Source organism: Labrus mixtus, chromosome 14 (genome assembly GCF_963584025.1).
Source record: "Labrus mixtus chromosome 14, fLabMix1.1, whole genome shotgun sequence".
NCBI classification, from domain to species: domain Eukaryota; kingdom Metazoa; phylum Chordata; class Actinopteri; order Labriformes; family Labridae; genus Labrus; species Labrus mixtus.
Genome location: NC_083625.1, coordinates 5,428,426 through 5,449,374, shown reverse-complemented (window position 1 = coordinate 5,449,374; position 20,949 = coordinate 5,428,426). Strand labels below are relative to the sequence as shown.

The following is a 20,949-nucleotide window of genomic DNA, read 5'->3' as shown; positions in this document are numbered from 1 at the left end:
GAGTAAGCTCTATTACCAGTGCAGCGATATAATGTAGCAGGAGGCCATAAAGTAACAGCAGAAAGCCTTCCTGTCACAAAATGGAGCAACATGCTGGGAGGAAGCTTCGGGCTGCTGTTAATATAATTGATAGTGGAGAAAGGGACGAGTGGGAGGGTTGTTCTGCAGCTTAACAAACATTGAAGCCTCCAGGCTCGAGACAACAAGGGGGGAAAGTCAACAACAAGAGGACACAATCAGAGGGATTGTCATTACATCACTGAAAATTAGAAAAAAGGAGCTGGACAGGACAGACAGAGGACGTCCAGACCGGACCTCTTACTGCTGCATTCATCTGTCTGTCTGTGTGTGTGTGTGTGTCTGTCTGTGTGTGTGTGTGTGTGTGTCTGAAGGTCTGTCTGAAGGTCTGTCTGTCTGTCTTACACTCAGGGTCAAGAGCACCTGATCCCTCCTGCTGGTCAGACCGCCGTGCTGGCTGGCAGAGACATGCTCAGAAATTTTAATGTACAGCGGTTCAATAACAAAAAAGCACCCGTCCCTCCCTCCACCTCCTTAATCTTTATTGTACTATAACCCCAACATCTGCCCGTCTATTGTGTAGAAAGAAAGTCATTAAAGGGCACAAACAAGAGATGTATGCATGCACTTTATGTGAGAGCACATTGGAGTGCATCAGCTATTTTTTTGCTCATTATATTTTCTTTGGGGGGGAAATATTAAAGATCCAATCCACTGGCATATTGACAAAGACTAAGATAACTAACAACTAATGCAAGGATGCATAGATCAATGGGTATTCATGCTTTATTAAACACCAGTTAGTTCTGAACGAGTATTCTGATTGGATAAGAGGCATTTCAACGACAACATCACTGTGACTCTTCACAGTGTGTATCAGAATGCTTAAGCCAGATGTTCTGCACACTGTAAGTTAAAATAACAAGACACATAACAAGATGTGGAAGAAGTTGAGTTGCTGGAGCAAAAAATGTAATCTGTTGTTTTAAAAAAAACAAAAAACAGTTTTTTTCTCTATGCTTGTGGTAGAACTGTTGTACTGCTGTGATTATCTTTCACCCTCAGCTTGAAGCCTCGTGCTTATGACCGAATCACAGCAGTGCTGAAATTCAGAACAACATCACCCACTGTCCTGGGGTATTGATTAAATATATTCTGTCTTCGTCCCTAGCAAATCACAGTACAGTGTTTTCTTACAGTTACCAAACTAATCAGGAATTAAACACAAAAAAAAAAACCTTTTAACTCAAAATCATGACTGAAAAAGTAAACAATGATAAGATGAAGAAGTGAGGCTTTGAGGAGTTACAAAAGAGGACTTTGACTTGTTTAATATAAATCAACTAGCAGGTCAAGCTGTTCTCTTTAGATTACAGTATCTTACCGTAAAGGTGTGTTCCTGAGGGGTAACAGCTTCTGTGCTATGAAAATAAATAAGTATGATAAACTAAGAAAAAATAGAATTACCAAGAATCACACCAATAAGTATAAATGATTTAAGGCCTATAGATAAATCACACTGATTTCATTACCACACACAATAAATTAGCCAAGTGTCAGGTGAAATACAAACCATCCTTAGCTGTCTAGTTTAGGGGGAAATCTTTCTCTGCTCAGTTCCTAAAAGAAGATGAACGCTGCAAGTAAATGAGAAAATGTCAATTTAAGATCAGCATGAAGAGAAACTCTAACAGGAGGAGGAGGACCAACAGTAATAAAATGGGCAGTAATATAATGATGATTATTTTTATTCCCATGGTGTAAAGGGGGACTGGAGAGAGAGAGAGATGGGCAGAGAGGTACGTCCTTAAGTCTGTCCTTTCTGGTGACCCTGACCCGTCTACCAGGGGAAACATTTGCCAAAATCCAAAATATCAATATCTACCATAACTGACAGACTCTGAATTGAATGTTTATTCACAAATTAAACTTCCATTTGTGACATGTTCTGTTCCCCCACCACCACCACCACAACCACCATTTTGATATTTATAAGAATGAAGCAAATTTTTCTTCTGAAGATAAAAAAAAAGTCCTTGATCATGAGAACTAACCATGTAGCTGGATTTACTACTGAACAGAAAGTCCAGGCAAATTTCCTCGGGCCTTTACTGCGGCTGTTATTTCTTTAGAGCAGAAAACATTGTTTTATATTAGCAGAGGATGAAAGACTGACCGCTCTGTGTCTCAGCCAGCAGCTGCTCAAATAAATCCCATTACGAAGGCAGATGGCAGAGGTGAAGATATTATGAAGATTATCTCACATTTTCAGCTTATATCAGATGCTGTTGTTGTCAAGATGCCATCAATGAATGCTGGCCAAACACTCTCTGATAAACATGAGGGAAAATAAGTCTGCTTTCTCGTGATTATGGGTTCATAATCTTGTTTACTTGAGTTACAAAAAAGGCTTTTTTTTGCCTTCTAACCTCTCTATATAATGGCTTGGATAGAAATCAACAGCATGCGCAGCCATTCTTGGATTCAGTACTGTTAGGGGTAAACGTTGTATTTGTGTACAGGAAGGATCTGTTTGTGGGATGTGATGAACACCACAGCCTTTAGGGAACGTTTTGGGGCAGAAAGATAAGAATTTAGATGCACAGATACACACAAAACAGAAAGGTCATGAAGAAAAATGCTACTGGAGACCTTTGAGTGTTCACCATTCTAGCATTTATTCCTATATTTATGTTCACATAGAGATGCAGCCTTTTACTCACACCCACACCTGGGCACCCATTCCATAAGAGCACCTACTCACGCACTCACATTTACTCGTCGGGTAATTCAAAGTGTTCGCTCCAGCTGAGCTCCCTGTCTGTGGATTGTGGGAGGAAAGTGAAGCGCCCGGAGGAATCCCACGCAAGCAGACACACAGAGAACATGCAAACCCCTCGCCGAGAGGATCAGTTGCTTAGGAACAGCATTGTTCATCAACTGGGGGTGTGATCACTTCTGAGCGAGGTGTGGGATTAATCATATGAACTTGCGTGTAAGTGCTCGCAGGGCTCTGATGATGCTCACAGAGCCGTCGGGTGGGTGGGAAAGGTGAGCTGCCGATGATGCACCATCCACCAGATGAAGAAAAGATCGATAGAGAGACGGAAGTGGGCAAAATGTGGGGAAGCTTGTAAAAATATTAGATTTTTTATCAAATATATAAATAAGTCTACAGAGTGCTTTTCATGTTTTTCAGTTGGAAATAATCGCCTGCTTGGAAGAGTAGAGCTGCCATATGTTACTGAAAAATGTCCTTTTGGCCCAAATAATTCCACTTCCAGGACTGAATGCAAGTACTTCAGAACAACATTTTGGGTTTTTTTTAGAACCAAACCAGACAATCCTTTAATCCTGTTCTCCATGTGTTGGTTTAGTCGTTTTATAGGTTTACAAGAAACTATCATCATGTTCTTCTCAAGAGGTGTGACCTCTGGCATTGAAAAAGTTAAGCCAATGCAGAAGGGCATAGTTGTATAGGGTTAAAAAAATATGGAGCTAGTCATCCGATGATGATGAGGCCACGTACTACAGCATTTATAGCCGAAGCCTCCTGTCCCCCCCCCCCCCCCCCCCCCCCCCGTGCAGGACAAACCATCAGTCCTGGGGGGACAGGGCCTTCTCTATTGCAGCTCCCACCCTCTGGAACTCTCTCAAAAAAAACCATCAGAGACTCCCACACACTCACTTCCTTTAAGAAATCCTGAAAAACTCACCTCTTCAACACTGCCTACAACCACTATCATCCTCCTCCTTTATTATTATTAAGCTCATTTTTAATGCCTGCTCCTAGATTCAAGATTAAAAAAAACTTTATTGTCTATCACATAGTGACAGAAAATGACCTTTGGTTGAGGCTCAGTAACATGAAAACAAACATTCACACTAAGAGTCACATTAAGTCATCAAATAACAAAAAGTTCCATAAATATAAAAACACATGTGCAAAGTATTGCTTATCTAACTGTATTTAAAAAGCGTATTGCAATGGGAATAAAAGAGTTTCTGTAAGTTTTATTTTTTTGCTAATGGTACTCTGAAAAGGCTGCCGGAGGGGAGCGTTTGAAATGAGTGGTGAAGGGGATGTGAAGGGTCCTCAGCGATGCAGACTTCTCTCCTTTCTGCTGCTCGCATCTAAAGTTCTCACAGTTGGATTTGGGTGGTGCAGGTGGTTTTTGCTGCATGTTGGATGATACCAGTGACTTTTTATTCTTGAATTTTTCGGTGAGAAAGTTGTACCAGGATCTGATGTCAAATGTGAGGACTGATTCAACGAGTGACTGGTTTACTGTTGTTAAGCTGTCCTGTCTGATGTTAAAACTTGTCAGCCTCCTCAGGAGAAACATGCACTTTTCATAGAAGCAGTCTACATGCTGTGTTAAGGAGAAGCGGTGGTCGAGCTCAGTGTCCAGGTATGACAGGCCTTTAAAATACATAAAACTCAACAGAGCCGTACTAGCACAACAATAAAGAGACAGAACAGCCTGACAAACACTTATTGATTCATATTTTAATGGATTATTCTGAACTTCTTGCTCATTGCCGTGTTTTTTGAGAAGCTTTTTTTGGTGGATTGCCGTAGCGCCATGGGCATGAAGAACCACAAACAGCCCAAGATAACAATCTCACTGTTTTTGACCATGTCACGGTTTCTGTGAGCCTCTAATATAGCTATGGAAAATGTACATTGCAATTAGCTGAAAGGTTACCATATGCGTCTGTAGCATTGACAAAGTGTTGGTGCCATGTGGATTCGGAATGGCTGAATATGGATTTAACAAACAAGTCAGTCCAGTGTGAGGATGATAAGGAATAAGTACACAAATAACAGCTGTGGACTTTGACAAACACCACTCTGATCACTGGCAGTAGTGACCTTATTGGAGTGTATTTACACAAACGTTGGGCAGGTGTTAATTGTGAGAAAGGAGGGAAGGTTTGAGCTTTCTTTCATCGTTCTTCTCTTGACCACAGCTTTCACTTTCCATGTGTGATTCCTGATATTTTTGTCATGGAATAATCAACATTTGCTTTAAGTCTGAAGTAACAGAAGTCTGATCTCTGCTGTTCATGTATGATAGTTTAGATCAGACTTTAATTCAACCAAAGGTACATTAATCCCCCTGAACAGTTTCCTGTACTGTACCATATGTTTTATGTTTTACATGTAGGAGTATAGCACGTTTGTTTTTCCTTTTTCATCATCTTGGCTCTGGGTGGTAAATTGTTGTGTGTGGGAAAAAAACCTATCATATTTACCTGTAATGCAGTGCTGAATAAATAAACAATTAATAATTTTAAAAAAACAGTGTAAACCATTATCCCCATTTGTACAATTATCACATCTCTCCCCCGGCTTTTCACACCACCTTGTTGTGTGGCGTTTTGCAACAGATATCACATCTTAGTCTTTACACACGCTCCTGCGAGGTGGTTTATTGTTATGACTGGAACTGCCTGTCTTTGTGTTTGTCAATTATCTAGTTCTTCTACAAAGAGCGAGAGAAAAAACATATGAATGTGTTAGTTACATTAGTGAAATGTGAGGTACAAGTTGATTGTGAGAACTGCCTAGTGTTGAAAAAGTGAAGGGATTATTGCAAAACTAATTAGCAGGAGGCAGCCATCACGAGAAGAGTTCAATCAACACCTTTCAGGCGCAGATGTGTTAAGTGTAATTTGAAATCATTGTCACATGCCTATGTGTATGCTGGAAGAGATGTTAGTGGTTTTATTCATCTGCTGTCCTCACTAGCCCTGAAGATATCTCTCCTTAAAGAACAACAAAAAAACTGGGTGAAAAACCTGTAAATCTTTTTGTGTGGTGGATATAACTTACAATTATGACAGTAAAATGTATTGATTATCTAAAATGTTTAAAAAACATCTTATTAAAAAGTAATACAAGCTCTAACACTGATAACAAAAGGATTGTATAAAGTACAATTTGATGTTAAATAGATAGATAAAAAAGATTAATAAAAAATAAAACACCATCGGTCTTTTTAAACACTCCATCCACACACAAACATCTAATTCCCAACTGTGACTGCAGTGTGATCACACAACAAAAACACAAACTGACTCATCGAGAAACAAAACAAATAAGATGGCAGGTGAAGCAAAGTCTATGAAGACTGTTTTTGTCTTCAGATGAATGCTGAGTATTATTGGACATATCCACAGTATCATCTCCAGAGCATACCGGCGAGCAGGAAGGATTATGAAGCTGCATTGTTATGTGCACGACGATGGCACTGATTGTGTGATACACACATCATCACTTGCCTCCAGTAAATTTCCCTGAATTGAACCTGCTGCGTTCACACATCCTTTAACCACGACTCCACGCTGAAATTTTACTTCATATTTCTTTTGACTAGGATACATGACAAAGTTCTCTTTAGATGCATATCCCTAATACAAGCAATATGATCACAAACCCCTAAGTCAAAGACACCACTTGCAATAATCTTTCTGTTTGAGAAAAATAAATCAAAGTCGATCTTGAAGGATTCTTCAAGTCGGGCCTGGTGGGTTCATTAATTAACTTGATGGCTGGAAGGAAAAAAGTTGGGATGAATTTGTCCAATTGCACCCTGAAGATTTCTGGAAATTCTCCGGAGTTTTCTGCATGTGTGAAAACACCATTAGCAAAATAAAAATGTGTGTGTAAAGTATATATTTAAATTTCCTCCTTGAGTCTCTCTGTGTGATTTTCTTTTCTCGAGCTTGAAAGCAAAACATTTTGGATATTTTTTTATTTTATTTCATAAACTGTCTATATACATGCTTTGTTTCTCTTTCATTTACATCACTTAATAAGGTAGCAATCAATCAATCTGTTTCAGGACTCTGACTGAGTCCCAATATGTTACCATGGCAGCTGTGGCTTTCATTTTATGCTTCGGCTAACAATGTTTTACACATCGTGGTCACCTTGTGGCTAATGTAACATCTGCAGTTGGTAGCCTTTGTTGTGATTCCTTTCCTTTCCAATAACTATCCAATAAAGTAATTTACCAGAGAAACAAACCAGGCAGGTTGTATGTCTTCATTGAGATTGTGGGGATGTAAAACCCTCATATAATAAATGTACACACTTTATCACACACTAGTGGAGGGTCATCATTAAGAACAAAGAAAAATCAATTTGTGGAGGACATTTCCTCTCTGTGTGCTAGAGTCTGATTCATTCTTTCCTAAAGCCCTTTCCTACGTGCACACAAGGAAAGTAAGTCTCCGTCTTTCTGAGTGTGTGTGTGTGTACTGTATCAGTGTATGTGTGTGTGTGTGTGTGTGTGTGTGCATGCATGCATGAGTGCATGCATGGTAAACCGGCTTTTGTGCAATTCATTAGAAATTCTGCTGACAGAGACTTGCAGAGAAAAGAGTGGTGTGTGCGTGGAGGGAATATCAAGAGGATTGTCCCGGCCCGGAGATGGCCTGCAGCTTTAAAGATATCAGCTCCTTTATAAGAAGATGCATAATGTCACACACACATTCACAAACACACATACTGAGTGGACAACAAGTGTGTACATCAATATGTGTTTAGCATTCAGACCCACAAACATTTCTCATTACAGTTTTAATAATCGTGATTAACACAAGCTGCAGTCAGAGCGCTCTGGCACTGGAGAAGAAAAGTGACTCAATAACATTCAGGCTCATAACGTACAGTGTCATTAAGAGGTAGAAAAGTGGAGTTTTAGTCATAGTTTGAGTTTATAATGAAGCTGACAGCTGTGGAAAGTATAACTAAGCTCAGTAAAGTGTTTTGCTTTACTTTATCTAAAAAAAGTATTCCCATTTTCTGCTCCGTAAGCAGGCCTATGAGAGGGAAATATTGTAGCTTTTACTCCATTCAATTTTCCACATAACTTTAGTTCCCCCTCCAGTTACTTTGTACAATGGAATCTAGTCATCTATATATAAGATAATATAAGATAAATGATAAGTGAAAACAACACTTTTACTCAAGTTAGTTGGGTATATTCGCTCATGGAAAGGTAAGCCGACCTGTAAAGTAAATAAAATAAGCCTCAACATTCCTGCAAAATTTGAGTGAAAAGTGTCAGTTTTAGGCTATACTACAAATAAATGACTCATTAGTATATTTATTTGTATGCATATTATTTTGTGCTTCAATTCAAGATTAAGTCAGGTTTTGAAATGTTTTTTTTAACATTTCTCTTACACTGTTGAATCACTAGTTTTGGATTTTATTTTCCTAAACATAAATTGCAGTTCCTGAAATGTCCACTTGAGGCTGGCTCCAAAAGCCAAGGAATCCCCATTAGGTCCCATGTTAAAATGCCCATTTTCACAACAAACAAAAAATCATTTTTGGTCTGAATAGCTCTTGTCTTTATTGGCACACACTGTACGCGCAGTGATTTTTTTTTTTTTTCAAACTCTTCACAATAAGGGATAAGTTTCATCTGACTGACATCTCACCTCCTCTCCAACTCTTTGCCCGTTACTAGATTGATCAAATGCTAGATGAAGTAAGCATTTCCAACCTGGAAACTGTCATCGTTTGGCTTCAAAACTCTTAATCAGAAAGCAATAGATGATGTCACTGAGACCATGTTTATACAATCAATAAGGTATTGATCGTAGACACATACCAACACAAAACCATCAGCCAGCTGTGGAGATCCCCTCAACATTTCAAAAGCATTGTTTAGGTTTCAACCTCACCATTGTGCTTCACTCTCTCATCAGCCTTGTTTCCAGCCTCAGCAGGCAGTGGACAAGCAGTGATAAACCAACCGCTGTGTGGAACCGGGCAGGTAGCAAACAGTGTGCAGGGGTGTGAAATTGGACAGGGTTTTAGCTCCTCTCTCTCTCGAGCTCGTTTTGTTTTTTTCCCCATTCCCCACAGAACTACTCCTTTTGTCACTTTCTGTGTGTAAACCCGAGTGCAACACCAGGAGAGCGTTCAAGGAGACATTGTGCGAATGCTTTTTCTCCATTTGTACAATAGATGTTGTTGAGACCGCAAAAGACACTCAACCCAGAGTGAGCAGGTGTAAAACCTTTTTGGCCTTTTGACTGGGTAGGAAGACATTTTGTAGGGCTAAATCTGTGTGGAGAAACTTTAAAAAACCTCATTTTCATCACTTCGATGCTAAGGTACAGCTACAAACCAATACTCACCCCCCCAAAAAAAAAACGCTGCTGTAATCTTGTGTAACCTGTTCTTTTTTGTGTGTCTTTCTGAGTTTAGATCAACCTCCAGGGCCCCAAACAGGCTCTTGCCTGGGAATGTTATATAAGCATTATCCCATTTATCTGAAGGTTATAGAGATGGATAACAGTGGCTCTCTCTGTGGTTGGTGTTGGGTCCTGTGCTTTAATGTGGGTCAGTTTGACCTGCACTGCAAAAGGGACTTGTATGAATATTAAAATAAGTGCCGTAATCACTCTCCATTTAACAGCCCTCAGACATATGCCATGCTTTAAACTGTGCATGAATAGCTGTATAAATCTTTCAGTATGCACTCATCTACACTGAGTTCATCATCCAGGGACCCTCTCTTCCTCCAAGGCCATTCATTTTTCATGGAGCCCCGCTGGTGATGGAGCATGTCCACAAGCAGGACTGGGAAATTACTGTGAGAATCTTACACACTTTGTGGTACGAATACAAAAAAAAAAAGCACAGAGGACTGGATCTCATTAAATGTCCCTTTCTTTCTTTTACTGTTCACCGCTATGATTGTGCAGTTTTTTGTTTTTTTTGGGGACACATCCTGCTGCATTGTCTGACTGACGCACTCTGCTGAAAAATCGTTTAATTTGGTGGGTTTACTCAGATGTGAATCAGATCAGGTAATCATTTCAGCTTACAATAAAGCCCCTCATTTTCGGGAAAGAACCAGATACGAGCAACCAAATTCCAATATTTCCCTCAAAGGTCACTGCAGATGTTTTGAGACATTTTGAAAAAAAAAATGTATGAGAAAAGAACAAGTATCATACATGACAATCCTCTAGGTTTATATTAATTGGTTAACAGGCTGAATCGGCTAATTGGTGTTCTTAGGTGCAGCACAACCATTTTTTGTAAAGATGTTTTAAAAAGCAGAATGGGAAACAAACAACCCACCGGGGACAGTCCCGTCAAACCTCCACATCTCACTCTCCAGATATAACACACTGTGTTTCCTCAGTACTCGGATGACTCGGCTGAATCAGCAGGGACCAACAGGCTGAATTATGGAGGTGTTGTGGAGTAGTGTGGGCTGAAAGAGTGTTTATGGAGAGAGAGAGAGAGAGAGAGAGAGGAGTCACCTGTTCTCTGTCTCCATCAAAGGATGTAGAGGCGGTGGATGAGTTTTTTGTGCCTGGTAGTCCCCCTTGATGGTAGTCTGGGCTGAGACTGAGCTATAGTTACAGTATCCTGCAGGAGAGTTTCTTTGATTCTGGCTCAATACTCTTGGAAACTACATATTGGACAATTTGGCGCTCCATAATTCACAATGTAATGCGAAAGGTCAAAGTAGGATGTAGTGAGCAGGGTGGAAAATTAGACGGCAGATCTAACTATCAATCCAGTGTTACTGACTTTTTTACGTTTACTGTAACAAATGATCTTTACCTCCCCTTGAAACAGTGTTTTAGGATCAACCTCAATCCAAAATGTTACGCAGGAAACGCCAAAATAATGCAATAGGTGAAGGTATTTCTTCTGCCCCAAATTGCTTTAACTTGTGAAAAAACGAGAGAGGAAGAAAGAGATGAAAAAGTACAATATGAGTTTGATTGCAGCTCTAAACAGGAAGCAGTGACACAATGATTTGTGTGACAGCCCTCTTCACTTCAGCTGGCACACTGCTGGTCAGTTAATGACTCAGGGTTAGCGTGGGTTATAATGTCACCGCCAATTAATCTTCACAAATAAACACAGAACGGATTTAATCGTTCTTTCATTTGTTTGTTTTCTGCTGCTGTTCTCGAAGCTGTTTTTTAACCTCCATGCTAATTGTGTTTTGTAGCTGCGAGCAAGCCCCCTGGTTCCTTCGTGCAATGCACCATGGGGGGGGGGGGGAAAGTGTCAATCACAAACACATTTTAAAATCAAGCTTTTTTCTTTGTGTTAGAAAACTTTGCCACTTTTTCTGCACAAATACATTCCAATCATTTCATTACTAGATAGGAGCACACAATAGATTTCAAAGACAGTAAGACGCTTTGGTAGAATAGAGCTTCATCTTTAGGAAATGGTGTCAGTGTGTTTTCACTATACTGTAAGTTAGGTCAAGGTATGGCCTCATTGTTGGAACGTCTCCTTACTGCGTTCTCCTTCGCCCACATTTCTATATTGGGAGAAAATGTCCCATAGCCTGCAGTCATCATCCAATCAGGGTGGAGCTGAGCTACATTTGTTAGTGGTCCAAATTAAAGGTGCACCAATTTACCTCAACGTTGAAGATTGAACTCATCCTGAAAATACAAGTATGAAATATTTAATTCTAGAGATTATCAGGAAAGAGGGGTTTAACTGGGTTCTTGGTGTTTATTTAATCTGACAAATAACCAATTAAATATATACTGAAAGGCTTAATCTAACAAGAGTGCATGTTGTCAAAGTCATAGAAGGACAAAGTCAAGACAACTGCGGTTTATTTTGGATTATTCATTTATAATCCACTTTTTTCTGTGTTTTTTATGTTTTTAATCAAATATGTTTATATGAATGTATGACTTTTTCATTGGAGTTCAATAAAAGCTGAGATTTTGTGCAGGAAGGTCTGCCTTTGGCCAACATGAAACTTTAATAATGTGAAATTTACATACATATTATATCAAACTGATGTTGAGAGTCAGGCCACTAGAACCCACTTTAACCACTTTAACCACCGGTCCCCTGCAGAAACATCCGTCAAGGGTGTTTAATGAACACAGAGGCCGTTCTTAATGTTGATAGCCTGTATTAATTAACATTTAAGTAATTACAAATGTAGGTGTGATGTCTCAAAATGTGTTAATTTTACAAGCTTGTCTTGTGTATAAATTATGTGAAACGCCCGCACTAGTTAAGCACAATGAATGCACGACAGCTGTAAAGTATTCACACCTCTTTATGAAGGTTAAACGCCTTAAATCATGTAGGTTTGCAGCATTTAACTGACCACACCCACTCGGAATGCCATAACATATCAGGGTCTCACAATAAAACTTACTTATGTGTTTATTCCTAATTTGATCCAAGTAAGTGTGAGCTAATCGGGATTTATTTATAGATTGTTTAGGAGGAATTAATAACGCCGGTGTGGGTGATTCATAGTCTACATTGGAGGAGAAAAAACAGCCCCGCCAGCTGACTAGGATACGGGACCTTTAATGCAGCTGCAGCTCTTCATTCAGATGCTGAGTGGGGCAGAGGAGGACCGGAGGAGGGACCCGTATCAAGGAAAACCAGACCACATCTCTATTCTGATCGCATTTTGAAAAAAAAAAAAAAAAAATCTCACTTTGACGAATACCGCTGGGGGTTTTCTTGTTTTCGTACAGTGTCTAGCTGGGGAAGTGTGTTTTTTTTTTCTTTCTGGATGCAGACGGTGAGGTTTGCGGCATTCAAAGCATTCTGAGTGATCGGAGCTCAGCAGCAGCATCACATTGCATGAAATGCGTCACCGTGATCCAGTTTACCCAATTACAAATATCGACTCTGCGCTCACGGACGGTTCCCCGCACTGACCATTTCGTCAGGTAAGACATTTCTTCATTTAAACTGACTCCGGCTTATAACGTATCAAATAGCAGGCATGCATCTTTTGGTATTCCTGCCCTAAAGCAATGCTGCGTGAAGTGCGGGAAAGGATGTTAGTGTTCTCTGAGGCCTGCACATTACAATAAATGATGTATTGTCCCGTCTTTCAGCCAACGTTACATTCATTGCAGCGCTCTTTGTTAAAATCAGTCAGCAGCTCCATTTGGAGATGGAAAGGTTTATCTGATGTGATTACGCGTGAAATGATGCACACCACCAATGTTAATCGTTAATATTTGGGTCTTTTTGATATAGCCTGAGCAGGACCACTATACATGAGTGTTGGTGGGCGTGTTTCAGATGGTTCTGATAGGCAGTGTCCTCTGAATGTCCGGGGTCTCATGGTGTCTTCTTTCGGTGCAGGTAACCACATGCGCGGGCCGGTGTCGCCACGCTGAGCTCGGAGAGCACGAAGGGTAGGCTACAGGGGGTCAAGAGTGACAAGAGTTACCCGGGGATAGGTGGACCAAAATGACAGCCAGAACCTCTGAGGCCTCCGGGCTGTCGGTGCCGCTGCACCGCTGTCACGGGGCCGCCAACGACAACAACGGCACCTGCGCGGAGCAGCTCAGCACCTTTCCCCCGTTCTCCTCCACCCTCGCGCTCCTCGTGCTGGTGGCCGTGCTCGTGGGGATCATCCTCGTTTCCTTGGCAACGTTCCACTTCCACAAGAGGAAGCTCCGGAATAGGAAGATCCGGCGCGCGCAGGAGGAATACGAGCGCGACAGTCGCAGCAGCCCCGCGCGCCGCGCCGTCGAGCCCGCGAGGCCGTGCGTCATCGTCCGACCGGTGAGGCGCGAGGAGGAGGAGGAGGAGAAGCTCTCGTGCGGGGACGTCAACGACAACGAGGCAGTTCCTCTTGACTGTTAACTTGGTGCAACTTCAGGGAATGAGACTGTGGAATAAACAGGAAAAGCAATAAGGCACAAAAAACTCCCACACCCATGTCTGCTGCTTGTAGATGACTTAGAAACAGTAGTGGGGGGAAAAATCAGAATATTTAGCAGAATAGGCCTAGAGCAGGGATGGGCAACTTTGGTCACAGCAAGGGCCACATTCATTTAATTCTCACTGCCAGGGGGCCAAATTGTAGGATACAAAAAAACGATTACAGTCGATTATGTCTCAAATTGAACTCAACATATACCAGTGATCAAATATTATTATGGACATATTTCTGCTTTTCATGATTTCATGGCAGATTTCATCATGTTTTCTTCATGTTTCCAATTAATTGATGTGTAAAAAAATATTAACCTGAGGGCCACGTTGAGGGTTGATGGGGGCCGCCAGTTGCCCACCCCTGGCCTAGAGGTAACACTAGTAGGCTACTGTAGAGGCACATAGGTTAGCTATGTGGCCTTAGTTTCTAATACACTAGTATTTAGCAACCGGTAATTCCTTAAGAAACTGTATAAAGTATTTGCCTGCTTTGACTTTTGGACCTCTTCCTCTTCCCCCCAGCATAAAACGTTGTTTAAACCTCAAAGATGTTTAAACTTTAAATCCTTCCTGGGATGTGACACATTTGGTTGTGTTAAATTATTAAGAGTTGGTGACACAACACAGTCCATAACGGCTCGCTGATCTTCCTTGGCATGTCCTATGACACACTACCACTATGTAGTTAGACTATAATGGATGTTGTGGTGCTGTTAGGCAGTGCAATGCTGCATATAGGCTGTAGAAATGGCTTATTTGTATGCGTAGTATTTTTTCCTTGAATTAAGTGACTTAGCATATTTGCATAAAGTTCTGTCCTCCAATGTCTGTTAGACATCTGTAGGTAGCTCTAGTTAGCCTGACAGGATGCAAGACTTTTTCGCTGTAGTTATGCACATAACATTTTCTTTCTTTACTGTGTCAGATAGTGAGTTTTAGCGCTAATAGAGTATTTACATTTTTGAGTATTTATAATGTATTCTCTGACATGTAATAACTTGATAATCCTTCTAACAGAGGGACATACTTCAAGCCAGTCTTAATTTTTGATCCTTCATATTGTATCATAGTGGGCCTAAAAGAAATTACGTGTCATTTATTATATGAATTCACTGTAAATGTATGCCATTATGAGAGCTGGAATGTTTTACAGTAACGTCATCTTTCTGGAGTTCATATAACCTGCCTTATCAAAGGAAAATATGTAATATTCAAAGTTTATAAATAAATACTTACATTATGTTAAAATCTTTGAATGTGTCAGTAACTTTGAACACCCTGCTGTTAACAACATTTTCAGAAACAAGAATATTGCCTCTCAGTGAAATTTTGCCAGTATGTTGAAGTGACTGGGAAAGTCCCACCATGGACTTAATATGGTATGATAATATGGTAACGTTTGGATGGATTTTCACCACATCGTGCAGCCGACTAGACAAGTACAAATGACCCTCCGAGGAGAGATGCACATGTCCAAGGTCTCTTGCAAGGACCCTTAAAGCCAGAGAACCTTGTCAGGGCCAACACCATTTCAACGGTGTATTATATAAACATGTGAAGTGCATGTAGTGTGGAGCCCCGAGTATTGAATAGAGAATTAGATCCACTGCTTATACAAAGCCTCCTGTGTAGAGCCTTTTGATTTTTCAGTGTGATTCATGGACTTGCAGGTTATCCAATAGAAGTACCATTTGTAATTTCAACATCTCGCCCCGTAATGTCAACTCAGATGTCGTATTGGAGGTCAGTGGCAGTGAATCAGCATCAGTCACTGTGTTGGCAAAGTACCAGGACACCATGTTCCTAATTGTCCCCCAGCAAGACAAAACGCCAGAGAATATGAAGCAGCCTTTGGCGAGGCTCCAGCTCGAGAAGATGCACTGACAGACTGCCCATCTATCTTATCTCATTGGAATAAGTGCAATGGAGTGAAACCATTTATCTTCACAGGGGAATTGGAAGCAAGTCAGGGAAAGATGACTAATGCAGTTTATGTTTAAACATACCTTTCTTTCCCACCCATTTATAGATTAGGATCTAGAACACTGAGCAACGTTTCCAGCATCTTAAATACAAAATAAAAGGATTTAATGGAACCGAACTTTGCAATAAAGAGGCATGACTCTCTTAGGAATGATGATAATACATCAACCGAGACCAGCTGCAGGATACATTAGTCATAAAGAAACAAAAGTAATATCTTTTTTTTTTTTTTTTTTTTACCTTCATCCATCTTGTTTAATGCACATTGCTCTTTTAGACTTTTACATTTGCTAAAGGTGTAGTAAAACTTGAAATATTGGGATGGGGAGTGAACACATCTTTCCAGTAAGGGTAAGGAAAAATAAGTAACGAGCAATGCAGCTAGCCGGCTGTCAGTGGTAAAGAATAGACGTGATCGACTCAGGCTGGATGGATCTCAGTTTTGACTATTGGCAGTAAGAGATGGATGAACGGATGGAGGTCAGGGGCTAGGAATAGTTAGACGTAAGTAGCCAAAAGAGGATGGGACCTCTAGTCCTCAGTATGAACAGAAGGAGGTCAGGGGTTGAACATTAATGAAGGTTAGTGACTAGGGATCAATGGAGGACAATTTATTTGGAAAAAGTTGCCACATATGGAAAAGGCCAGTGAAATATGATCCATTGATGTCAGTGGCTATGAACGCAGTTTAGTTACAGGGAATGGCTGGAACAATAGAGGACGTCAGTTGCTAAGAAGTTAATGGGGTCAGTGGCTAGGAATAGATGGAGTTCTAGTTTTGGTCAGTTGCTAAACATGGATGAAGGTTAGTAAATAGGAATCAATGCAGGCAGTGGCAAGGAATAGGCGACAGCGTCAACATCCAAACCAAAAAGGGCAGGAGTGGAGTCGAGGAAAAAAGTTACTGAAAAAAGCCGGGCTCCAATAGTCCAGATATTTATTTCAGTGGAATACATTTTTAGAATATTGAATATTGGAATATTGGATCTTTCTCTTTGTTTTTAGTAACACAGTTGAACTGATGATAACAGTGAACAGTCAAAAGGGTGGATGAAAGTAGGGATCGATACAGGTCAGTGACAAGGAATAGATAAATTAATAGAGAAAAATCTGTGCCGGTTGCTTGGACTAAGATCAATTTATTGGGATGGTAAATGGCTAGAAAGCACCAAAAGAATAATAATCTGTGGAGGCCAGTGACAGGGAATATGGGCAGTGTCAAGGGATGGATGTAAGAATGGAGGGAAGGCAGTGTCTAGAAACTGATTAAGGGTAGTGGCTGGTAATCGATGACAGTCAATTTATAGGGATGGTCAGTGGCTAGGGATGAATAAAAGTCAGTGAATAATAATCAGGGTGTCTTCACAGCTAGGAATCAGTGCAGGTTAGTTACAAAAAAAATTGGTTAAAACGATGCAGGAAAGTCAGTGGCTAGGAATTGTTAACAGTCAGTGGCCACAAATGGATCAAGGTCAATTGATAAGGAATGAATAAGAATGGATGGAAGAATGAAGGGGGGTCTGATAGGGATAGTCGGGGTAGTTAGGGTGTAGTAATCATCTGAGGTGATCGCCGGGGAATCAATGCAGATCAGTGGAAAGTACTGTTTGGAAGATTGAAGTGAAGTACGTGGCTGGGAATTAATGGGGACAGCGGCAAGGAGTAGCTGGAGGTCAGTAGCTGGAAATGAGTGGACGGGAATTTTTATTTGGCGTCAGTAGCTGGAGGAAGACGGTAAGCAGGAATCTGTGGAGGTCAGTCGCATGGATGGAGGAAATAATGGAGGGAAGTCAAAGGCTTGTAAATGATGATGGCCAACAACTAGGAATGGATGGGGGGGGGGGGGGAATGATTGGGATGGTCAATAGCCTGATTAAAGCTCAATGAGTAGAAAATCAATGTTGGTGATTGGCAACAGTGACAGTGTCGGTCAGTTGCAAGGAAGGAATACAAGAATGGGAGGACGTTATAGTGGCCAGCGATAGATGGCAAGTTTGCAGCGTGGGATAAATGGAGGGAAATTTAAAGGAATGGTCAGTGGGCTAAGGGTGGATGCAGATTGGTGGAAGAAACTAGGATGAGGAGGCAGTGGCAAGGAATATATGGAGATACGGATGCAGGAGTAAACGAGATGGTTAGATATATATGGAGGTCATTATCTAGGGAATTTTGACGGTCAGTGGCAAGTGATCTTGAGGTAAGTGGAGCTTGGAAAGGTAAATGTTTTTTTTAAATCTAAGGTGGTCAGTGACTGAAAATCAATAGAGGAATGGATGGAGGTCGGTGATGTTTGGCTGCTAGGCATAGACAAGTGTCCATGGTTTTAAGGCCAGTAATAGCTGTCAGTATCTAGGAATTCATGGAGATCACAGATGAGACTGCAGGGAATGTAGACAGGTCAGTGGCTGTGGAAAAGACAGAGCACGGTGGCAGTCAGTGGGTAGGACTGGACGAAGGTCATGAGCTTGGAATTATGAAGGTCAGTGGGTAAGAATGTGTGGAGAAATGAAGGGGTCTTCTCTAGACAACAAAAGGGGTCTTTGTCATTTAACCAATGGAGGTTTGTTGCTAAGGTTGGCTGAAGGTCAACAGCTACAAATGGATAGAGTGGTTAGGAAAGATCAGAGTTTGTTAACTGGGAGTTGTTGAGGAAGTTGTTGCTTTATGGACAGAGATACTACGTTTTAGAGGTCAGTGGTGAAAATGAATGAGATGACGAAGGATATCTCTTGAGGAAACGCTGATCTGGGCTGCAGTTATTTATTATAGTGCTGCATTAAAAAAAAAAAAAAGACACACATGAATAGAGTTTTTTGTGTGGTATATGTTTGCTCTGGGAATCACCTATTTATAGCGTATAGCCTGATTTAGAATTAATGAGGACAGTTTTCAGAGTTTTGTCGTCCCAGGGAGTCTGCTCCTCAGTCCTGCAGAAAAGACTTTCTAAGGGACTCTGGTTGGCCAGGGAGTGGATCTGTTATTATAGCACTATTATCTATCTGATCTTAAGTTATTACAAATCAAAAGAGTGGGATCACATATGTGATTATTTGCTATAAATAATTAAAATACAGTTTTACTATTTAAGTCAAACATTTATTTGTGACCCAGGAGACCTTCTCTTTAGTGAAACATCTTTAACACAGATAAGACTAATCATTGCAGCTAATACAATGTTTAAAAAAACGATTTTCTTTTATTTAAACTGATTGTAATTTTTAAGATATGATTAAAATGTTCTGAGGTCTAAAATCATGTTGAATACAGTATGTTAAAAAAACAACACATTTTTCCTTTTTACTTAAATGTGACTTAATTAATCATTTCTGGAAAGTAAACTAGACTCAGTTTGCAATCCTTTCTGAGGTTAATCTCATCTCTCACTTCTATAGTCTCTGTGCTGTATGCAGGTTCTTTTGCCTTGTTTTCTTCCTGCTTTGGAAATGGTCCACTCATTATGAATTATTCAGTATGAGTTTTGTAGGAGGTGAAGAGAAACAAGAACAAAAAATGGGCCAAAGAAAACAGGAAGATTATGACAAAGCAGGTGTTTAAGATAAGCATCATGTTGTTTGAAGTGCAGATTTAAGCTTCCTCCGGGTAGTGATAAAACTAAACTCACATTGTCCCTACAAGACCTGGCAAGTATACTACTGGGTGCGCTAATTAATGGGTTTCCGGTTGCACTCAATATAAAACCAACACCCTGCCAGCAGCCTGCTAACCTGCCTGCTGTGAAGCGCCACACTCAATTGGGCAATGCTTAAAAGAAAGCAACATGGGAGAAGACAAAGTACTAAAAGGTTTTTCCCCCCCATTGTTCTCTTACAGTATGAAACCAAGGGAATTCAAATATTGGTAAACATAAGCTGAAGAGATGCATAAGGCCACTACATCTTACCCATATTGATGAGACTTTGCTCTCAGCTTTACAGCGCACTCTTTTTATTCCACTGAGCCACATTAGCAGATTGGTTTCGGGGGCTCTATATCTCAACTTAGCGTGATGAAAAGTGACAGTTCACTGTCAGGTAGAAAGGACACCGCTGCTCCTATTTTCACCCCTGCTGTCAGGGGTTCGAGGCGGAGGATTTGTCACCACCAGTGTCTGTTTATATGCTTCATTACTGCACGTTCAAGCTGTGGCCGAGAGAGTACAGTGCCAGGAACTGAGGCATGGACCTCTGATGTTCTGTAGGCAAACGAGGCGATGACAGATTGTCTTACTTGACAGATTGCATAATTCTTCTGGAGAAGAATTGTTGTAGGTAACTTGGGGATAAGTGTTTCAAGGACACTTTACGTTAAATATGAGGACCTGACAGAAATTAATATATAAATCTCTCAGTTCATTAAGCCTTCGCTAAATATACTAATCACTGTTTGCTTCGAGGGATGGGAATTTGAGCGTATGAGACCACATGTTGGTCAGTCCTCCACACTGAGACATATCAACAATTACTGGATTGGATATTCCTGGTTATCAGATGAGGAACTTTGCTTGTCATATATCTATGGCCTCCATTGGTCTTGGTCAATGTTTTAACACAACATTTTTTTATGTCCACTAGGCAGAAGGAAAGCTAATTGGGTTACCACGATGCAAACTATTTATTGTCTGTTATGCATGATGGGACTTTGAGTTTCTGAAAACTTGTTGTGTTTTAAGAAGAAAATGTTTCAGATGTCCATGATGGCGAATTAATGGCATCTGATCCAAGACCGAAGATGTAAACCAAAACAACTTTGTACTAATATTTTACCAACTTCAAATCTAGAATATCAAAGGCCCAACTGGGGACACGAGTTGGAAATTAGCAATAGCTATATACTCTTTATGCAGCACATTAGTTTCATGCTTTGTATTGAAATTATGTTAAATTGCATTGTCCCTATTAAATAAATAAATTCAATATCTGATGCATTGTTATTATTCAATCAGGTTGTTCTTCTATCCAACCAACGAGTCTATCAAATATTCTCTCTACTTTAACCTTCGTTTTTCGGTCCCTAACAACCTTTTTTTTAGATATAAATCTAATTTAGTATTATTATTAACAACTTGGCGACATATCAGCCTTTGGAGTTGCTAAACGCTCCTCTGTGTTTACTAGGACGTGGTGGTGTCTGATCACGGTTTGGTGCAGAGTCCGTGTTGAGAGATTTTTCCTTTGACAGCTTCCTGCTGCTGCTGCTGGAAATGAGGTTGTGAGGAGCAGTGA

The 20,949-nt window shown here is 40.5% G+C and overlaps 1 protein-coding gene across 1 annotated transcript; it reads left to right on the top strand.

Moving 5' to 3' along the window:
- Window positions 1–12,187: 12,187 nt before the first annotated feature.
- LOC132988837 (uncharacterized protein C11orf87 homolog) lies at window positions 12,188–14,992 on the top strand. Its single transcript, XM_061056446.1, has 2 exons — window positions 12,188–12,741; window positions 13,166–14,992. The coding sequence occupies exon 2, from the start codon at window positions 13,274–13,276 to the stop codon at window positions 13,670–13,672; it is 399 nt and encodes a 132-aa protein (XP_060912429.1). The 5' UTR covers window positions 12,188–12,741; window positions 13,166–13,273; the 3' UTR covers window positions 13,673–14,992.
- The last annotated feature ends 5,957 nt before the right edge of the window (window positions 14,993–20,949 follow it).